The following is a 19,304-nucleotide window of genomic DNA, read 5'->3' on the forward strand; positions in this document are numbered from 1 at the left end:
TACACTTCAATCTTGATTTTCTACCGAGGCGTGTCGCGAGCCTCATGGCGGGGTTTGTCTCTCTGCAAGCCCCATGTGTGTGGGTTTGCAGTCTAGATGCCTCTCACTGCAGCGTTAGCATGTTTCCATATTCAAAGATGGCTGCAGCTTGGCTCAAACCAGGGGTCAGGCTGTCCGTGGCAAACAAACCAGTGCTGGCCACGCGTGAAGTGACGCTACGTACTTGTTTTTACCTTGTCAGGGCATCTGCAAAGGTCCTCTCATCATCTGAACTTACTGGGCCTTAGGGAGAACAACATGGTGTTGTTTCGTTCATCTCATCTCATCTCGTCTCGTCTCGTCTCCAGTATGCATAGATATACACACAGTACATACAACATCCCTTTCACCTTTGTTCACGCCCCCTATTTCTTGCCTTAGGAAAGGATCATGCCAAAGTCTTCTCCGATTTAATGTATACGTGTCCCAGATCGTTCATCAAGGGACACAAGATCCGTCTCCCCGCAACGAGGCGGCTCTTGACTTCTTACTTGTTTTGTTCAGGTGTTCATCCAACAATATACGTCCTACAGATTATGCGCTTGCCGGTCGGTATTAACATTTGTGACGTATTGGTTTCCATTCATCAAGGAAAATCAAGCCAAGGTTCATACAGAATAGAACTGCCGGATAAAATGTGCGTATTATCTGAACTCAGTTCATCGAGAAACTTCCTCCTTATCTCGAGTATGAGACGATATAATGAGCCCAGGATGGCTCCTCTTATCTCATCATGCCTTGTCTCATATGGGCAATCCTAAACTCGGCTACAGCATGATCTTTCTCTCTCTCTCCCTCTTCAACTGGGCCTTTACCGCCAATATCTTGAATAGAACCAAACATAGAAAATTCTATGGACCCTCTGGTATAGATACAGATACAGATACAGATACGGAGTACCGACACTCGCAATGAGGCAAATAGCCACCGACATGGACCAGGGTAAAGAAACCCCAATCAAGCGCCCTGAATCTCACACAGCGTCTAAACCCGTCTCACTCGAAGCCTGGGCAGATGCCTGCAAATGACAGATGAGGCATTTGGCAAGGGCTCCCGGAAACCTTGCGGAGCTACGCTACAGGACAAGTCTTGCAGCTAAAAGTTTATGAGAAATGATGGTGGTCCGTATGCAAAACATCAGTGAGTCTTAATCGAACCAGATAATGGCCTCGTTCTCAGATGGGCACAACCTGCCAAGGAGATGGTCAGCAGGGTGACGAGGATCCTCAGACTTTCCAAAACTTTGAATGAGTACACAAAAAGAAAATAACATCAAATAGTGGAGCAAACTGTTTTCAAATCTCGTCATCATCTTGGGCTTCGGTGATATTTGCCAGAAGCGTCTATGTAATATTTGACTGACATATAGGTGATTTCCAACCCACTGGTTCTCGTATACATCTTGTATCCTCATATCGTAGCCAATCTTGCATGGGCAGGTCTATACTTAGATGGTTATAGCCCATAGTTAAAAAAAATATGTAACAGATCGGGAAGGTTCATAACGAAAAAAGTTGAACCTCCGCGCTCATATCTGTGGAGGTCGGCGGACCTAGAATTGGTGGTAACGGTTCACGCCGCCGCCGTTGCAATAAGAGCCCACTCTATAGGGCCCCCTGTACATGTTTAGCAGGGGTCGTCTGCACACCAGATCGGCATCCGTCCAAGATGCAACTCTGCGACTTTCCCTCACCCACGACAGCCGCCTAGAGCGGCTCATCTCGAACACCCCTATGACCGGAAGCCAGACCGCGATAAGTCTAATGTGGCGAAGACTCTCTTCGCTGGCAGACAGTCAAAAGAGAGTTCCCAGACGGTCTCGATGGCAGTCGGCGCTTGGCGTCAGGAACCTTTGGCGCGCATATAACGGGGACAGTTCCTTGTTTGTTACCCGGCTTGGCCTTTTGTAGCGGAAGCCTCGTGGATATCTTTTGGCTTCAAGCGCCTAGCCTGGGGCGCTTCGGACATCCATCCTATTCTGTCGCCAATGCCCCAGAGTCGATTGACCCCGATAGCAGATGAGCCAAGCAGGTATCGTCACTGTTCTCCTTTCTGGCGAACAGGCGTCGTCGGTGATTGACGTGATCTTTTTCGCAAATCTTGCGCGACTCCTTTCAAACGCCGTAGCGATGGCTTCCGCTTGCCAGTCTAACGAAGCTATAGGGCACATTTTGTCCCACGAGTAACCTCAGGCTTTCGACCGTTGTGAATGCTGCGACATCGTCCGCTCCATAGGCAGCAAATCCGTTCTTCTCAGCGATGAGCCCTGGGTCAGAACTCTTCCTGACAGCTCCGTCTGCCAGGTCAAGAAACACCTTCTTCGTGTTCGTTGTTCCCTTGGGTCCGACTCCTCCAAAGGCTCGTAACAACATACCAACCAGATGACTCTTTTCCGAACCAAGAGCTGACACGATGACAAAAGGCGCACTGTCGTCTTCTACTGAGCGGGCACGTTGCAGACTTTCGAGGCTGATAAACGGTTCGATGGGAGGCGCATTTCGAGCAAGATTGCTAGGTGTACGGAAGCCAACAGTATAGATCTTGGAGATCTTGAGAGCTCTCATGGCAAAGAAGACAGGAGCTGCATCATCTGAAGAAGATGCCATGACAACAGCCGAGCGGCCGAAGTACGCAGATGGCGCCAGGTCTCTTGTAAGTGTGCTGAGAATACCCTTCCATCCAGCATTGTCGAATACAAGGGAGGTCGACGAGCCTAGACCAGACTGACTGCCGAGATCAACCGAGTCACTCTGCCGTTGTCGTGGACTTGATGGCATTGAGCCCGGAGATGACGATCTGGACGAGGTACCTGACTGGACCACGATGGTGTCTACAACTCCAATAACACGAGCCGCCTCCGTCAAGATTGGCCCATTGCCACCGTTCAACCCAGCAAAGAAGGGGCTAATCTTTGTCAATGCATTATGTGGTAGACCCGGGTTGAGATAGGCGCCTCCGAAATGTTTCTGATTGCACCATGTCTCTAAACTCCTTGGGTTGTTTGGATGTCTCTCCACAACTGCAAATTGATGCGGAAGACCCAGTTCGTTTATACACTTTTCATAGAAGGGAGCCTGCGGCGTGGCGTTTCGAGACGACGAGCTGTTGATGCCATAGATGCGCTTTCTTGGAAGCTGACCCAGAAGTGATAAAGCAGCATTGATCTCGGCAGCGCTCAATTGCCCAGGAGCAGCGATGAGAGGAAGAAGTGGGTGGGTAATAGGTGTGAAGACAGGGTTCAGAGTCCTTGAGAACTGGCCGACTTCGCCCATGTTGACGGCGGAGAATGGTGGCGCATTGGGGTACTCGGCACGCATCTTGGAACGGAAATACTCTAGCTCAAAGTTCTCGTTGTGTTCGTTGATTATAGCAATCATTTTGATGATATCCGCGTAGGGTATAGATCTTTGGAATACCTCCTGAGCATACGCCGACGGCCATCTGAAATTGCCTGAAAAGTCGTGGAACGCCGACATGATGCGCGAGTTTCCCCGCTGCTCATGGAGCTTCTTGCGGATCTCTTCTGGAAGCCAAAGTTCTACGTCGATGTATTCTACACCCCATTGAATCGCGCGGTAGAGGTATTCGTAGTACAGTTCGGGTTTGTCCATGGGGAACCTTCCATTCTCTCTTACACACCGTGTCGTGAAGATAATGGGAAGCTCTGTCCGCTGGCGGAGGAGCATGACCTGTTCTCCAACATAGCTGAGACTGGGAACTTCCGAATAGCTGCCATCGCCAAGGGGTTCTCTAAGTAAATCAACTCTGATCTCAACCGCATCAGCGCCAACAGTTAGGATATCGATATTAGGCAGAGCGGCGTGGACATCCGGGAAGGTGGTGGAGATGAAATAGGTTCTTGGCTTTGCCATGAGAGCTTCGTGGTAGTTGATCTGACCCAAAGTAAATGAGATAAATCTAGCCAGGTCGCGACGGAAGAACGGGGATTCGGTATAGAGGAATTCGTAGTCGCAATGGGTGGAAAGTTGGGTGTCGGGAGGCATCCCTAGATTCACACAGTGAGTATTTATTGCAACAACGAGATTACGATTGCGCGCAGCAACGTCTCCTTTCGCTTCGTTTGCTGCGACTCCTACAACGAAACCAGAATCCTCAGACGAAACCTCCTCGAACCCATTCCGTGTCCTGCATGGCGTGCCCAGCACCTCTGCGAAGACCGAGACGATGTGTTCTTGGCCTGGTCCATACACAATGACGACGATTCTAGAGTCTCCTTTTGCTGGTGTGCTTCCGAACGTGCTCTCGTTGACCATTACTGGACTCGAACTCGGCCGGTCGATGTGCATAGTGGTCGGTTCGGTGGCGCCATTCAAGGCAATTGAGGGCGTCGGTCCGGGAAGGGTTTCCGCTAATATCGATTGAACGGCGGCCATTTTGTATGGTTTCTTTTTTCGGTGCGGCAGAAACGTTCCAACTCGAGCTCCGTCGTTATTACGGCTTTGCGCTGAAGCTATTCGCAGTGTCCTTGTCTACACTGAATGCACTGCCGTCCCAAGCAGGTGCCTTGAATGCGCTGGAAGATGTTTCTCTTGATAGGAGGTTCGATGATTGATTTTCGGGACTTGGTCAAGTTCGTTATCGATTCTCGGTGGGTTTCTCGTATACGGCGCAACGTTCGACGTTGTCGCGATGAGGATTTTGGTATTAAATGGTAGAATGGCGGCGGTTCGTGCTTTGAGTTGCTGTTGTAGCTCCAATTCCAGGTCTGTTCAGAGAAAGTAGCAGGAAATTCTATATGGATTATTAGAATTGAGTCGCAACAAGTTGGATCTCTATGATGGTCGACAATGGTAGTTGTAGAGGGTAAAGAAGTGAGTGCGGACCCTTTGTTGTGGGGATGATTTCCCGAGTATGGGGTAAAGTTTGAGGTTTGATGAGAGAAGAGAAAGAGGAAGGTAGAAAGGATGGTAGGACTGTTTTGAGTTTTCGGGGGGGGTACTCGCTCACCTATGAATGAAGGCGACTAATCAGAGCAAGAATTATATGTCCTGGGGCTATAAGGCGCAGTGCAGGCGAGGCAGTAATAGCATGATGGGACGGATGAAGGTTGATGAGGGAAGTGATGCAAAGACTAAGACCAGGCCAAGACCCAGAGTATGTATGTACAGTCGCTAACAAGTGCCAAGCGATGAATATTTGACCGATGGGATGGTGTTTGAGCCGACTCAGATGGTCGAAGCGAAACAAGGGACGTACATAGGCGGGACTGGATCCCTGACGATACCTGATGGAGCTGACGGACAAGGGCAGTGGATTGTCCTCAGTGGATACCTTCAGAGAACTGGAGACGAAGCGAAGGAGGCTTGGGAAGATGGAGACAGAGAAGACGGGATGGAGATGAGCAATGGATACTGAAGAAAGGCGTCGGTGCCGAAGACTGGTTATGAACCAGGATTAGACCGTTATCGTTGGTGGAAGGGAGACAATCAAGTCAAGCGGCGTGGGCGAGGCGATATTTTCCACCACCAGGCGACCGAGGAGACGCCCGTCTTGAGCTTGTCAACCGTTGTGTTGGGACATGGAGTAGAAAGTCTATCTGAGGCTGCATAATACATATATCTTATCTATTTGGATAGGTACTACAGGTAGTCATGTCGTCTGCGATATCGCTATGGATGGATGGTATGGAGAGGACACTCTGAGATTGTTTCTCATAATAATGCTATATGTTATGATATTATCCGTATGCTCATCGTAACTAATGCCAGGATGATCAACTATGGTTCCAATATATCCGTCGTGGGGGTTGGATTTGGGGTTGACCCAACGTAATTAGCTGTTTCGGTCAACACATCTATTTCCCGATCAAACCATAACTAGAAACTCTTCCCTTACCAGATCGTCACTCGCAATCTTCCTGATGCCATGCAATATAGCAGCATGATATGCCATGGAATTCTGACCTCACTAGCGGCCGACCCTTGGCCCACGGGGACCAACACTAGAGAGAGAAAATGCATTTGCAGTGGACGGATTATTTGGGGGTTCCAGGTCCATGAACGGCATCTCGTCTTTTCTGACGATACTTTGATACTTTACAGCAAAATTCCTCAAAGGAATAAGAAAAAGCGCCACAAAGAGATGTAGTTCAATGGGGGTGGAGCCTGTCCCCAAGGGTCGAAGCTTTTGGACTTATAATTCTCCATAGCCTCTGATTGATGGAGTTTTCTGGACTAGAATTATCCTCCAATCAGATGTGGCAAGTCTCCGCACATTCCTCTGGTTAAGGTGTCGGTCCGCGTTTGTTTCGAATGGCTCCCACTTCACTCCTTGCCCTGGCTCTTGTTCTATGTTTCAAAGCCCCATGCGATACCATCAGCATGATAATGCCATCCATTGACCACAGCCAAATGGACAGGTTGCACTCGGCGCAACGTTTATTATCTCAGGGGCCTATGACTAGTTATGCCCATGCCTACACATTGTCGCTACATATGTATGGCCTCAGGGCGAGCATTAACCTAATATCCAATCCCAGCACCGCCCACTTTGTTTCTTAACACTGGCGTGATATTATCTTACTACACGGGATCTTCGTTTCGCTACAGAATATGTTTCGGTGGTAATCATTGGACAAGTACGCATCAGATGGACGGATATCGTCTCGCCGTTCTCTCCGGTGCTACGCTGCGTTAGTCTTCAGTGGGTAACGGCTATCTTGTTCAGTGGAGATCCCATGTCTCTCGTCTAAGTCGCGGCAAAGCTTCACGGAACGGAACACGAACGGAAAAGTTACAGAGGCTCGAAGGACGTTACGTATTCTTCTCATAAGCAATCTCCGCAGGACTTAATACTACGTCGTCGTCACGGGAGTTGGCAGTCTGTCGTTCATTCTGCGGTCGTATTTCCCAAATGTCGCTTGGACATGCTCCAAGTAGATAGATTCTTCCCAATCTGGTCAATGTGCCGGATATGCACAGAAGCGGTTTTCCGTCTATAGTACATATCACCAACAGCCACTAGGTCGCCTTTAAAAAGTCAATCTTGATATGCCGTTGAACGGTATTTCAGCGTCGTATCGTATATGTTTCTCGGCTGTTCTGTGACAAAACATTGGTTCGATACTCAGACTCTGATACATAAGACTTTCTTCTCCAGCTATAACGATCTCAGTATCGGAACTCTAAGTTTCCGGGGGCGCGTCTGTTACAGATACATTACTTGACGTGAAATCCTTACCCCGTCGTGTTTCGTCAAATTCCTGACGTCTCCAACCCCATATAATCGGCCCAGGCTGAAGCATGGTCCCTTACAAACGGCTTATCGAGCCAGTTAGTCCACGAATGAGACAGGGCCAAATTCTACACATCTTGGCGAGGAATCACCACAGGCTCCAGAGCTCGCTTCTTAAGTTCTCTGCATGTCAATTTTTTCACGACCAAGCTTGTTAATTGGCGTCTGATACGACTCATGCGAGCTCATGTCAGTTGGTTTCGTCCAATAATTCATATAGCAGTGACAAACAAGACTTGGCTCTGCTTGGCGTCAAGCTTTGTCTAACAGCGGGTTGGTCAGCACAAGTTTTGCCGGGCGAGTTTACGTTTTTCTCTAATATTTTCCACCGTTCGGATATTTTGGATAATATTCTGAATCGCGATCATGGATTTGGGGTAAATTTTGAGAATTACATACATTATCAGAAGCAACTTGAGCAGTATGGCATCATATCTTGGCTGAGATAAGCTACCTAGGTACTGAGTGACAAATGTCAACCTTATCTTCCCACGCTCACTTGTCATTTCTGAGACCAGAGACCGATCATGTTACCTTCGGTATCAATCACCCGAGCAAAATACCCCATCCCTCCTCCAATGGCCGTCTTTGGACTTGACGACGGTTAATATGGATGCTCAACTCGCTTCAAGCTTTCCACCTCGTGATGGAGCGGGCGCACTTACACGGCAGTCTTACCACCAATCGCATTTGCCTTGGCCAGGGTCTCTTCGCAATCCAGTACGCATAGAGTTGGCAGGACGGGCAGAGCACCTGGTTTGTCGGGATTGTTGTTGATGACATGATATTCCTCGTCATGTTCCAGAAATGCCCCGTGGAGGGTCTTACCCTTGTTGAAGAAGTGCATACTCTTGACGCAGTCGCCGACGGCCTTCTGAGGCTCTGGTACAAACTCCCAGCCAAAGAGTTCCATGTAGAAGGCTTTGGCCCGAGGAACATCACGCACTGGAACCTCGAGCCAGCAAATTTGGCCGAGTGCTTCCTTGATTGAGGTTAGCTTGGCATGTTGTATGGTCACGTCGATACTACCTGGACGAGGTTTTCTTCACACATTATGGGTGACTGTTTTTAAATTGCGATTGGAATACGGCTCTGGTATAAGTTGAATGGTCTTCTTTTCAAGGAGCAATTGCCGCAGCACTCAAATATATACCTCGGGCTCCTGGTTACCTCCATTCTTGACAATTTTCTTACTTTGTTCCCAGCTATTTCGATCAATTCACGAAATTCCGTCAGAGGCTGTTGTTGCCTGATCATGGCTTGTCTTGGAGCCAATAGTTACCCCCTTGGCTGAGACTAAGGCACATGACCTGGCGTTCAGCTCGCGCCAAGATACCACGATGCAACGCGTGCCAAGTCGGGTCGATTAGTGAACTCTCGTTTTTACGCGGGGTTGAGTTCTCGGAGCTGAGCAACTGTAAAGTGGCGGAGTAAGACGGGCAAATTATTTGGGGTTCTGTTGAGCCAAACAACATGGGTAGTACCAGTCTCATGAAATGATGTTCTGCTATAACAAAATCCTGGTCGTAAATTCAGGATGGATGGATTGCATCGCAGCGGCTGAATGTTTTATTGATAGCCCCGTGGATGTCATGGAAATTCTTATACTCGGGGAGTCCCTTGCCGGTTTGGGCACTGCTGGTCGCTATACATACAACTCATCAATGTGGTTTTGGGTTTGTGTGTTGATGATTTGAACATCCATGTCATATAAAGAACCATCAGAGACAGCGCCAGATATGTAAACATTCAGTCGACTTCATAGAAAACGCATAGGCTATACATCATCACAGCCCATTAGCAAGCGATTGTCCGTGAATATAACTAGTGCCTACGTCAACGCATTTCATATGATTATCTGCAGGGTAGGATCTATCACAGGAGCACTCATGCTAGGCGAAGGGCAAACATGTGATAGCCTGAAGGCTTGAAGTTCTCCCAAGGCTTAGCCTTTGTATGTGTGAGCCCCAAAGTCCAAAGGAACAAATGATGGGGTATAGGCCTTCCGTCACTCATGTTTGAGCATAGAATTGAGTATCCTATCCATCCATTAATAATCTCTCACTAAGAACAGTTGATGGAATTTCGATAGAGCTCAGCTCAGCTCAGCTCAGCTCATAACAACAGGAGCTCCAAGTTTCCCAGGCCCCCACCAACGCCATAATCAGCCAATCAAACGCGCCAAAACCCATCCCTCAGCACGATGGCGCGTCATACCTTCCATAACCCATTGCGCCCATCACCTGGTCGCCTTTACCGTTGCTGGGTCGTCTCTTTTTTTGGACTGTCGCAAACCTCCACCTGAGATACCAACTTTCAATCATTTCATCTCCCAACAACCACAAATTTCATTAGCCATCTATCAAGTTTCGAAGTTGCCTTCGCTATTCTTTCCTTAACCCAATTGACTTTATCTTCTCATTTGACACGCATTCAGACCTGATTCGCAATGTCTGAAGCTACAGAGCAGACTGCGCCTGTCGTGGACGAGACGGCCAAGGCCATCGAAGAGCCCCAAGTTTCCTCTGAGAAACCGACCGAGGAGCAGCCAGCCGAAGAGACTGCGACCCCATCCGTTGATACTCTCGGTCCCTCTGATGCCCAGAAAGCTGCCGACCAAGCAGAGTCCACTACCGTCACCCCCCTCATCGGCACCCCCAGCGTTGGCACCCCCAACACCGACTACCTCATCGCGAACGATCAAGATCCCAACTCTAAGAAGGTTACCATTGCCGACTTGTCAGCAAAGGGATCTGCCCTGTATGCTCACAAGAACTACGAGGAGGCCGCTGAGGTCTTCTCACGTGCCAGTGTTCTTCAAGCCGAAGTCAACGGCGAGACGTCACCTGATAATGCCGAGATCCTTTTCCACTATGGTCGCAGCTTGTTCAGAGTTGGCCAAAGCAAGAGCGATGTCCTAGGAGGTCCTGCTGCTTCCGAGAAGAAGAAGAGCGCAGAGAGCAAGTCCAAGAAGCCTGCGCAGACTGAGGCACAGAAGGTGACGCAAGAAGGTGTCGGGATTGTTGCCAATCAGAAAGAGGGAGAGAAGAAGACCGAGGACATAAAGGGAGATAAGAAGCCCCTGTTCCAGTTTACTGGTGACGAGAACTTTGACGAGTCGGACGAGGAAGAGGTATGGAGCTTCCCTGAACCATAATTTTAGTAGCAAATACTGACTTGTACCAGGCCGAGGGCGAAGATGAAGAAGGGGAAGAAGATGATGACCTGGCCACTGCTTTTGAGATCCTCGACCTTGCCCGAGTCTGCTTCATGAAGAAACTCGAGCTTCTCGAACAGGAGGAATCCGAAACCAGCGGCAAAGGCAAGGAGGCTGCAGAGGGCGATTCGCCTACCGTCCGGCACGTGAAGGAGCGTCTTGCCGACACTCACGATGCCCTCGCTGAGATTTCTCTCGAGAATGAACGGTACGCGCAAGCCCCTACGGGTTTTCAGCTTTGTCCTAACCACAACATTCATACAGATATCCCAATGCCATTGAAGACGGCAGAACCTCGCTCAAATATAAGCTGGAGCTGTACCCTGAGGAGTCGGAGATCATCGCTGAAGCCCACTTCAAGCTTTCGCTGGCGCTGGAATTTGCTTCTGTGACAACTGCTGGTGACGATGGCGCAAATTCCAAGCGAGAGGAGATGGACCAAGGCCTGCGAGATGAAGCCGTCAAGGAAATGGAGCTCGCCATCAAGAGCTCAAAGCTCAAGCTTCAGAATAAGGAAGTTGAGCTGGCCACTATGGCCTCCCCCGAGGATAACGAGCTAGCACGCAAATCCATCCAGGAGATGAAGGAAGTCATTGGGGACATGGAGCAGCGAGTGAGTCTTTGTGCCTCCTGGTCCTTTTGGGACGTTTTTGATCTCGTTTACTGACTGCCTAGCTCGTCGAACTGCGCAATGACCCCATTGACGCCAAGGACATTCTGGGTGCTGATGCTGGACCCATCGGTGGCATTCTTGGAGCTGCCCTTGGCGAGTCTGCTGCCGAGACCAAGGCCCGTGTTGATGAGGCTAAAAAGACAGCAACTGATCTTAGTGGACTTGTCCGCAAGAAGAACAAAGACGAATCTGCCGAGGAGCCTGAAGCTGCACGCGTGTCTGAAGCGGAGACTAATGGCAAGCGAAAGGCAGAAGACCCTGCTGAAGATACCGAGACCAAGAAGGCCAAGGTGGAAGCTTAGGGTCGAGGTCAATGGTACTAGTTGGCTATTGTTTCAGCGGGAAAAATAACACAGGATGGAGTTCAGGGCATTGTCATATTGCGACGGAAGGAAAGGAACGGGACGAAATGGATGGGATTTTGAAGCAGCCAAATGTTACTCTGAGTATATGGCAAAATGCAAAACTACAGCTCTTTGATGTACGATTAATTACGCGGGATTCTCGGCATAATGTACGGATTTAACAGGAAAGGTGTGAGCATAACTCATGAGTGAAGACGAGAACCACTACCTTCATCTTTTAGGCATTAACCAAGTCACTCAAACAGGAATCCAGTATGGACATATGAAACCTATGCAACAAACATGAAAATGCGTTCTTATTAAGAATCGCTCGCAAGCCATGCAAACACCCCATCGTTACTTTTGAAACCCCGAACCAAACTGCAAAAAGGAATAATGCCCCTTGACCATCTACTACAACTTGAAATTGCCGCTCGAAGCAACCTTGGCAGTCTTTGCCTTCTTGCCATCCACGTCGGTGATTTCTCCCTTGCGGTTGATGACCTTGACGCCTCCCTTCTTGAGCTCGGCGATGGTGTCGCGCTGCATCTTGGCTCTCTTGCTGACAACCTTCTCGCCGTCGACACCTCCAGCCTTGCGCACGCGCTCTTTCTCGCGACGGCGCCGGCGGGCCTTGTCCTCGCGGGACATCTCCTGGCGGGCGACAGGAAGACCGGCCTTGGTGACGACCTCGCCGTTGGCTGCGTTGTCTGTGGCTCCAGCCTTGTAAACTTCCTGAGGAGCCATGCGACTGCTCTCACCGGTGACGCCCTGGGCTGTTGTGGGCTGGGCATCCTCCATTGCGACGGTGGCAACGTCCGCGACTACGGATAGTGAGGGTGCTGTGGGCTTGGGCTTGTAGTGCCATGAGCTGAGGGCGTCCAGACGAGCGCTGACGTCCTTCCACATAGCCTCAACTTCCTTCTCCTCGCGCTGAAGCTTCTCGTCTGATTGGCTGACATAAGTGTCTGGGTTTGTATTCTTGACGTGCTCTTCCTCGTAGATCTCGGCCAGACCCTTTGTAGCCTTGGTATCATCGAGTTCGACAAGACCACGACGAGTACCTGCGGCTGCACCCTCGGTATCAGGACGTCGGCGAATAACCTCGTCGAACTCTTGAGCGAGAATACGACGCTTGATGAGATCCTCAATGCTTTCACTGACCTCAGGAGTGATGACAGGCACGGGCTTGCCAACATGCTCGAAATCGAGATCCTGCTCCAGTAAAGAGTTTACAGGGCGGTCAACTGCAGCAGCTTCACCAGAGAGAGTCCACTCACGCTTGGCAACGGATGCAGCCTCAAGCTTGCGGATCTCTTCAGCAAGCTTGGCTTGTCTCCGCTCGTGAGCTGAGCGTCTTGACTTGGGATCTCCAGCGGAAACATCGGAGAGAGCATCGTCCGAGTCTTCCTGTTCTGACTCGTCGTCAAAGAGATCTCTGCGAACATCGGCCATGGCTCTCTCAACGTCGGCATCGTTTGGCTGCTCGGGCTGGAACTTGACAGACTTTTTGGGCTTACCGCCCTTCGACTTTCGAGGCGGAGGCGCAAAGAAGTCCTTATAGTAGACATCGTTGGCATTGAGACCGTTGTCGTCGTCATCCACAGGCTCATCCATATCCATGGCCTCATCCTCACTGTCGCCTTCTGGGGCATCGAGAGCCATGTCGCCAAATGTAGGGCCGTCCTCCTCATCGTCATCATCTTCATCTTCAGAGACTGGCTCTTTAGCAGCCGTCTTAGACTTTGAACCTGTTGTAGGAGGAGCCAGAGGATCCGCGTCCCAGTTAATTTCCTCATCGTCGCTTGCTTGATCCGTATAGGGATCTCCCTTTGCGTCCTGCTCCTCGAAATATTGTGTTTGTCTGTTGAAATCGTCGAGTGAGAAGAAACCATCGTTGAGACCGTCGGGATCCTCCTCATACTCTTCAACCGGCCCATCCACACCCTCGTCTTCCTCACCAACTTCCTGATAATCGTCTCTGCCTTCTTCAATCTCCTCTTCGTCATCTTCCCAGTCGTCCTCTTGGCAATCTTCTTGAGCTTCGTCCACTGATAATTGTTCCTCCTCGTCTTCGGATCCATCTTGATCGCTCTCGTCGTCGTCCTCGGAGTCTACTTCGAAGCCATCCTCTCCAAATTCGAGCGTCTTGGAGTCTGACGCATCAGCACCGTTGACGGCAATCTCCTTGCGCTCCTCCAACTCTGCCAGCGCCTCTTCTGAATATTTCAAGACACCGCCAATAATTCTCTTGGCCTGCTGCCAAACCTGGCCGGTCTCGAACCCATCGATATAGACCTTGCGCATTTTAAGGACATCCTCACTATTTGCAGCGCCTCTCTTGCGCTTGCGATTTTCCTTTAATCTCTCTTGCTGCTCATCCCCGACTTGTGAGGCAAAACCTTCGAGAGTGTGCTTGACGAGGTTGAGAGAATCGGTTGGGATGGAAGCTGTGGGTTGAAGAAAAGCGTGTCGCTTGCCGTCGGCTAGGCTTTCTAAAAGGGCCAAGACGTGGCTATTTGTGAGAGAATCGGGAGCAGCCATTGCGGGCGGCGCGGCAGTCAAGGTATGTGAGGTCGAAGTGAGCGATGGCGATGTCTGGACGGCCATGCTCTGGAGCTTTTATCGGAAGCAGAGCTGATTTGCACTGCTTTTTACCGCGATAAGCAATGGTACATAAAAGTCGTGGTGTTGCTTGCGATTGTCGTGGTGTGCGATGACTTTGATAAGTCGAAGCTGAAGACGAGTCAAGATGAAGCGAAAGCGATCGATGGCAGGAAAAAATTTGGGAGACTTGGGCGAGGCCCCGCGACGGGAGGAATCTGGGTGACTTGATTGGCCAATCTGCCCATGTCAAGAATCGCGATAAGAGATAAGACATGAACCCTTTGAATCTGGTTCTATTTGCGTTTGATCGATTCTGAGAAGAAATACGTCTTTCTAGGCCTAGCAAGAAAACGACATATTAACTATAATATCAAAACGGTTGCTTTACTACTATAAGCATAAGAATATTCGTGACTAAAATGATAGGTTATCCCACCTCAAGTATACAGATACCCTTATGTTAAGGGAAAATTTAGATGCCTTGACGACTTCTGATCTCTAGGAACTTGAGATAAGATGGCCATCATTTGTTTTTAGTAGGTCAAATATATAGAGTGAGGTCGACTGATACCTGATATGGATTTTTCTTGCGTCATCGACATTCCGTCTTGTTCTTATAAAAGTACATCTTCTACTTCTTCAAGGAACCTTACCTTAGTAAGGCAAGGATGCGAAACTTGATTGAGAACTAACAATAAAAAGAACTGTTGAAGGATCCGAGCCAGTTATTGAGTCAGATTGTCCTTTTCTTCTTATTTTTCCTCTATAACGGGAAAAAAAAAATTAGTAAAGAAGTACTGCCTCTGGTTCACTAGCAAGTTTTCCTAGAGCGATCACGACTCGCTTCTTCGTCTCCTTCGTCTTGATATGGGAATACTTCTAGGCGCTTTACTCATGGCATCTTCAGTTCCTATCCAATGCTTGGAGACGTATACGCATGGCTATCTTCAATAAAGGCTTTGGCAAATTGCGGTTCCTTTTGAACGTGGTTCGCAGGCTGTTAAAGTCTGTAGAGCCTAGACCACGAAACTATTGATAAAGCCAAAGAAATGGCGCTGCAGAATAAAATTGTCCTCAAGTCCATAAACGGCCTAGTATCAGTCCTTTTCACCACTTCAAGATCTGTGTACCCCTGACGCTATGTCACAGCCATATCCTATTGATTGTAATTATTCCTTGTTAAATCAATAAGCTGGAGTCCGATGGATCTAGTAGCTTGTTTTATTTGGGTTCCCCTTTGTTCTAAACGCATCTAGAATTGCGCTTCTAGATATGGTTATTTCTTGATAACCACTTTGGTTGGACAAAAAGGGACACTCGCCCATGTACAATAGAGTATATGCCTACTCGTTTTAAAGACGGATGCGGATATGGTGACCTCAAAGGTGCTTGCTGCTGTATTAACAGCATCGAGCTTCTTTGTTGCTGAGGCTGGAAAATGTAAACCACATCCCCAACCTGAGTATACATCACTTTTGTCGTTGATCTCAGATACCTCAAGGGTGATCGGTTCTAAAACTGAAACCACGGAGAGTCTGGATGCTTCATATTCAACGGACCTTTCAAGTTCTACCGGTGCTGTCGATATGGGGTCAACAGCGTTGGGTAGTTCTTCAACTATAACTTGGCCGCAAACCACAACGTTGAGTGCAAGCTTTCCGGACTATACAGCCTCTGTCGACCCTACAGCTATTTCTGATTCTGAGTTCGGTTCTGAGACTTCGACTTCGCCAAGTAGTTTTGGTTCAACCTTGGCTGATGTAACGACAATCGAGGATTCGACTACCACGAGGGCCACTATCACCATCTCTACTGATAAATCGGAACTAAGCAACAGCTTGACTTCAGCCAGCACCTCTAACTCAGGCGTTATTAGTGCTTCGATTGGTACTACTGATACAGCAACTTCAATCATTCCCACCACATCCAACAAGTCGACTGCAATCGCCGATGCAGCTACCTCTGCTCACTCAACTTCAGCCGAGCTTAGAACATCGACTGACACTACCGTATCATATGCAACAACCGAGACAGTCAGCTCAGGAGACAGCAGGGTCTCAACCGATACTTCCACTACTGATATCAGCACATCCAACGGATCTACTACAACCATTGATGCCACAACTGTGACTAGTGAAGCACCCACAAGCATTGACGCCACCACAACCCTGATTACATCCTTATCATCATCCGAAAGCACGTCGACAACAGAGAGCCTATGGACTTCAACAACCTCATCAGCATCATGCCCCGTTGTCTCAGTTTCTATCGAAGACCCAAGCTTTGAGGGGGACAATACGGGCGAGAACAGATGGGACTATATGGGGCAGTTCGCCGGTATTGCTGTACCATTTCAACAAAAGAGCAGCACCTCTCAGGACGTACCGCGTGCTCACAGTGGCGAACAGTTTGCGTAAGTCGAAACAAAACAGCTCTCCCAGACTCCATCACAGCTAACATCACATAAGACTTGTCAGCTCAGGACCAGGCTCTACCCTTGGATCTGATATGTGGAGGCCCATATCCCTAGACTCGACAAAGAAGTACCAAGTCTGGTTCTCATATGCTCCTGTCTCTGACCCTGATCAAGATTGGGATTTTTCCTTCATCATCGCCACTCAGAGATATGGTCATGTCCACAAAGAGACTGTCTTTGTTCCGAAAGGCGCTCCTTTCAAATACGTTCAACGCACTGCGATCTTCCAAGGAGCAACGGACGACCACCTCTATGCCTTTATCAGAGTTAACAACCAGGCTGTCGCTCGTTATGTAGCTATCGACGACATCTATGTGGGCGAATACAAACCGGCCTGTGCCGTTCCAACAGAGACTACTAGTCTCTGCGGTGGTACTCAGGGAAATTTCAACAGCAATGGCCCAAATTACAGATCCATGTCGATGTTTCAGGGGAGCGTCGAGATGTGTGCCCGAGCATGTCTGGAGGATGAGAGCTGTGTGGTATTTGGCTGGGTCGTTTCCCAATATTACAAGAACTGTTACCTTTCATCGACCCCCAAGGAGAGTATGGGCATTTCGGCTAATGACAGAGGAGCGAAGTTCTATGATCGATCTTGCGGGCAATGCTCTCAGCTCGAATGCTTGCCTTATTAGTTACCGATGGATTGATTCATGTTCATATCCAGAGGACAAGTGGACTGTTGGACAAGACAGTAATATCAGATAACATAGTATAGAATAGTTGACTTGCCCCAGTCACTTCAGCATAGCCTCCTCAAAGGGGAACTTTGACAAAACCTGAATCCCTGTCTCGGTGATTAGGACTTGTTGCTCCAGCTTGACACCCTGTGTACCACCCTCCTTGCCAATATAACTCTCCACGCAAAGTACCATGCCCGGCTCGATAACACCATCATAACCAGCATCTGGGAAATCTCCTCGATGATACAAATACGGATACTCCCCCGTAAGCCCACAGCCATGGGCCGAGACAAAATACCGGTTGGCCCAATACTGCTCAGGAATATCCCACGCGAGATCTGCATACTCGCGAAAGGTCAAGCCCGGCCTGAGGATGCTCATGTTGTGATTAACCTGTGCAAGTGCAGTCCTGTACAGCTCTTTTTGCTCCTCGGTAGGAGGATCTGGGCCAGCGTGAAACGTTCGTGAGAAGTCAGAGTAGTATCCATGGCAACCGACTACGTCTGTGTCTAAAGCCACGAGGTCGTTCTTCTGGATGACATAACTTGCTGACTCCTGGAACCAAGGGTTTGTTCGTGGTCCAGCGCCGAGGAGTCGAGTCTCGACATAGTCTCCGTTCTGCTCAATTACAGATTTGTGCATGACTGACCAGAGTTGGTTCTCCGTAAGACCTGGTGAGACTGCATCGCGGAGTTTGCCCACAGCGACCTCTGTTGCGCGAAGAGATGCGACAATGCATTTGACCTCCTCAGGCGATTTGATAGTCCTTGCCATCTCTATGGCTTGTTGAGCATCCACAATGTTGAGGCCGAGCTCCTTGAGGGTGATAGCAACGTTTGCATTCATACGCTCCAGACCAAGTGTAGCATTCCGTTTTCCAATAAGACTCTCAACCAAATCAGCCATCTCTTGTGCCCATTTCCTCTCCTTATCGTGAATCTTGGGGCCGCTGCTCGTAAAAGTGACAGACTTTGCTGTGCGGACTTCATCGACAGTCTCGTAGCCTTGAGCCAAGTGAAGGCAGCCCGCAAACTCAAACATGATGGATCGAGTTGCCGTGAGGAGAAGATACCGCGTGGGAGGGTTCCGTGCTGTGAAGACTTGCATGTTCCGAGTACCAGTCACATAACGAATGTTGACGGGATCACTGATGATAGCAGCGTCGAGGCCATATTTGACCATCTGGCTTCGTGTACGATCAAGGCGATATAGACGAACTGCCCTGAGATCTATCCCCTCACTCTCAGGGGCTCGATCCAGGAGAGCCAGATCTGACAGATCAGTTCTCTCAGCGTGCCAATCAAAGTTTGCCATCGTCGTATTCGATACCTAAGAAGCTATACTCTTGCCCTCTCCTCTTCCCTCCTTGAGCCGGTCTTATAGGAAACCCATCCTCGCAGAGAAGAGGGGTTCGGATTGACAACCCGACTCCGAAGCAAGCACATGTGCTACCCAAGACTGTGTTGTGACTCCCCCAACTTTCTTTCAGATTGGCTTGTTCCATCAAGACCTGCTAACTTGGTCTGTTGGGGGTAATATCAGATAAGTGTCCTCGTCACCATCACCACTGAGGCCACACGAGTACCTCTGGTAGCCTTTTACCCCTCAGTCTGTGTGTCGAAGTCGCGTGGAACCAATTGAAAGGATATAGTGACATACTTCCTTTGTGAGAGAACCCGTAGACTAAGCATCAGACATGGCTCATCCACGTTAACTCTAACGATGCCATATGCTGATGGAAAAGCCTTTCGGATTATGTAGACTGGCTACGGGTTCCTTTCCCGAAGTCAGCTGTCACGTTCGGCCGAACCTTATCTCTAAATACACACCAGAGAGTAACTATACTTTGTGAACCCTCGAGGTAACCCCGGAAGTAACACAGCTACATGATACATATACCACATCCAGTCACCGACCAGAACCTCTTCGCCACCAAAATCAAAATCAACAAAGAACCCACGACGGACTCAAATATATGCCGTCGAGAAGTCAAACGGCATACTATCAATGG

At 49.2% G+C, this 19,304-nt stretch overlaps 6 protein-coding genes across 13 annotated transcripts; 2 read left to right on the forward strand and 4 right to left on the reverse strand.

Moving 5' to 3' along the window:
* Positions 1-1,004: 1,004 nt before the first annotated feature.
* FOIG_07139 (3-dehydroquinate dehydratase I) lies at positions 1,005-5,559 on the reverse strand. 4 transcript variants are annotated; one of them, XM_031206539.1, is made up of 3 exons: positions 5,257-5,462; positions 1,403-4,791; positions 1,005-1,229 (listed from the first exon to the last, which is right to left on the reverse strand). In XM_031206539.1, exon 2 carries the CDS (start codon positions 4,431-4,433, stop codon positions 2,154-2,156), a length of 2,280 nt encoding a protein of 759 aa, XP_031063658.1. In that variant the 5' UTR covers positions 4,434-4,791; positions 5,257-5,462; the 3' UTR covers positions 1,005-1,229; positions 1,403-2,153. The 4 variants fall into 4 exon arrangements, with proteins under 4 accessions (XP_031063658.1, XP_031063657.1, XP_031063656.1 ...); XM_031206538.1 differs by having other exon boundaries at positions 1,072-4,791; positions 5,008-5,559; XM_031206537.1 differs by having other exon boundaries at positions 1,072-4,791; positions 4,884-5,559.
* Positions 5,560-7,080: 1,521 nt separating this feature from the next.
* Positions 7,081-8,570, reverse strand: FOIG_07140 (uncharacterized protein). 3 transcript variants are annotated; one of them, XM_031206543.1, is made up of 3 exons: positions 7,959-8,317; positions 7,693-7,886; positions 7,081-7,556 (listed from the first exon to the last, which is right to left on the reverse strand). In XM_031206543.1, exons 1-2 carry the CDS (start codon positions 8,204-8,206, stop codon positions 7,796-7,798), a joined length of 339 nt encoding a protein of 112 aa, XP_031063662.1. In that variant the 5' UTR covers positions 8,207-8,317; the 3' UTR covers positions 7,081-7,556; positions 7,693-7,795. The 3 variants fall into 3 exon arrangements, with proteins under 3 accessions (XP_031063662.1, XP_031063660.1, XP_031063661.1); XM_031206541.1 differs by adding an exon at positions 8,323-8,570 and having other exon boundaries at positions 7,377-7,886; positions 7,959-8,275; XM_031206542.1 differs by lacking the exon at positions 7,081-7,556 and adding an exon at positions 8,323-8,570 and having other exon boundaries at positions 7,645-8,275.
* Positions 8,571-9,173: 603 nt separating this feature from the next.
* On the forward strand, positions 9,174-14,295 carry FOIG_07141 (HAT1-interacting factor 1). Of its 3 annotated transcripts, XM_031206544.1 has the most exons (4): positions 9,174-10,426; positions 10,480-10,718; positions 10,775-11,123; positions 11,186-14,295. In XM_031206544.1, the coding sequence occupies exons 1-4, from the start codon at positions 9,743-9,745 to the stop codon at positions 11,483-11,485; spliced, it is 1,572 nt and encodes a 523-aa protein (XP_031063663.1). In that variant the 5' UTR covers positions 9,174-9,742; the 3' UTR covers positions 11,486-14,295. The 3 variants fall into 3 exon arrangements, with proteins under 3 accessions (XP_031063663.1, XP_031063664.1, XP_031063665.1); XM_031206545.1 differs by having other exon boundaries at positions 10,480-11,123; XM_031206546.1 differs by lacking the exon at positions 11,186-14,295 and having other exon boundaries at positions 10,480-11,163.
* Positions 11,600-14,299, reverse strand: FOIG_07142 (uncharacterized protein). Its single transcript, XM_031206547.1, has one exon. The coding sequence runs from the start codon at positions 14,135-14,137 to the stop codon at positions 11,942-11,944; it is 2,196 nt and encodes a 731-aa protein (XP_031063666.1). The 5' UTR covers positions 14,138-14,299; the 3' UTR covers positions 11,600-11,941.
* A 1,421-nt stretch (positions 14,300-15,720) lies between these two features.
* FOIG_07143 (uncharacterized protein) lies at positions 15,721-17,082 on the forward strand (the record flags this gene model as incomplete). Its single annotated transcript, XM_031206548.1, has 3 exons — positions 15,721-16,547; positions 16,603-16,924; positions 17,023-17,082. The coding sequence occupies 3 exons, from the start codon at positions 15,721-15,723 to the stop codon at positions 17,080-17,082; spliced, it is 1,209 nt and encodes a 402-aa protein (XP_031063667.1).
* A 229-nt stretch (positions 17,083-17,311) lies between these two features.
* Positions 17,312-18,908, reverse strand: FOIG_07144 (uncharacterized protein). Its single transcript, XM_031206549.1, has one exon. It carries the CDS (start codon positions 18,605-18,607, stop codon positions 17,348-17,350), a length of 1,260 nt encoding a protein of 419 aa, XP_031063668.1. The 5' UTR covers positions 18,608-18,908; the 3' UTR covers positions 17,312-17,347.
* Positions 18,909-19,304: the final 396 nt, after the last annotated feature.

This window comes from Fusarium odoratissimum (genome assembly GCF_000260195.1).
Source record: "Fusarium odoratissimum NRRL 54006 unplaced genomic scaffold supercont1.10, whole genome shotgun sequence".
In the NCBI taxonomy this organism is placed as follows: Eukaryota; Fungi; Ascomycota; class Sordariomycetes; order Hypocreales; family Nectriaceae; genus Fusarium; species Fusarium odoratissimum.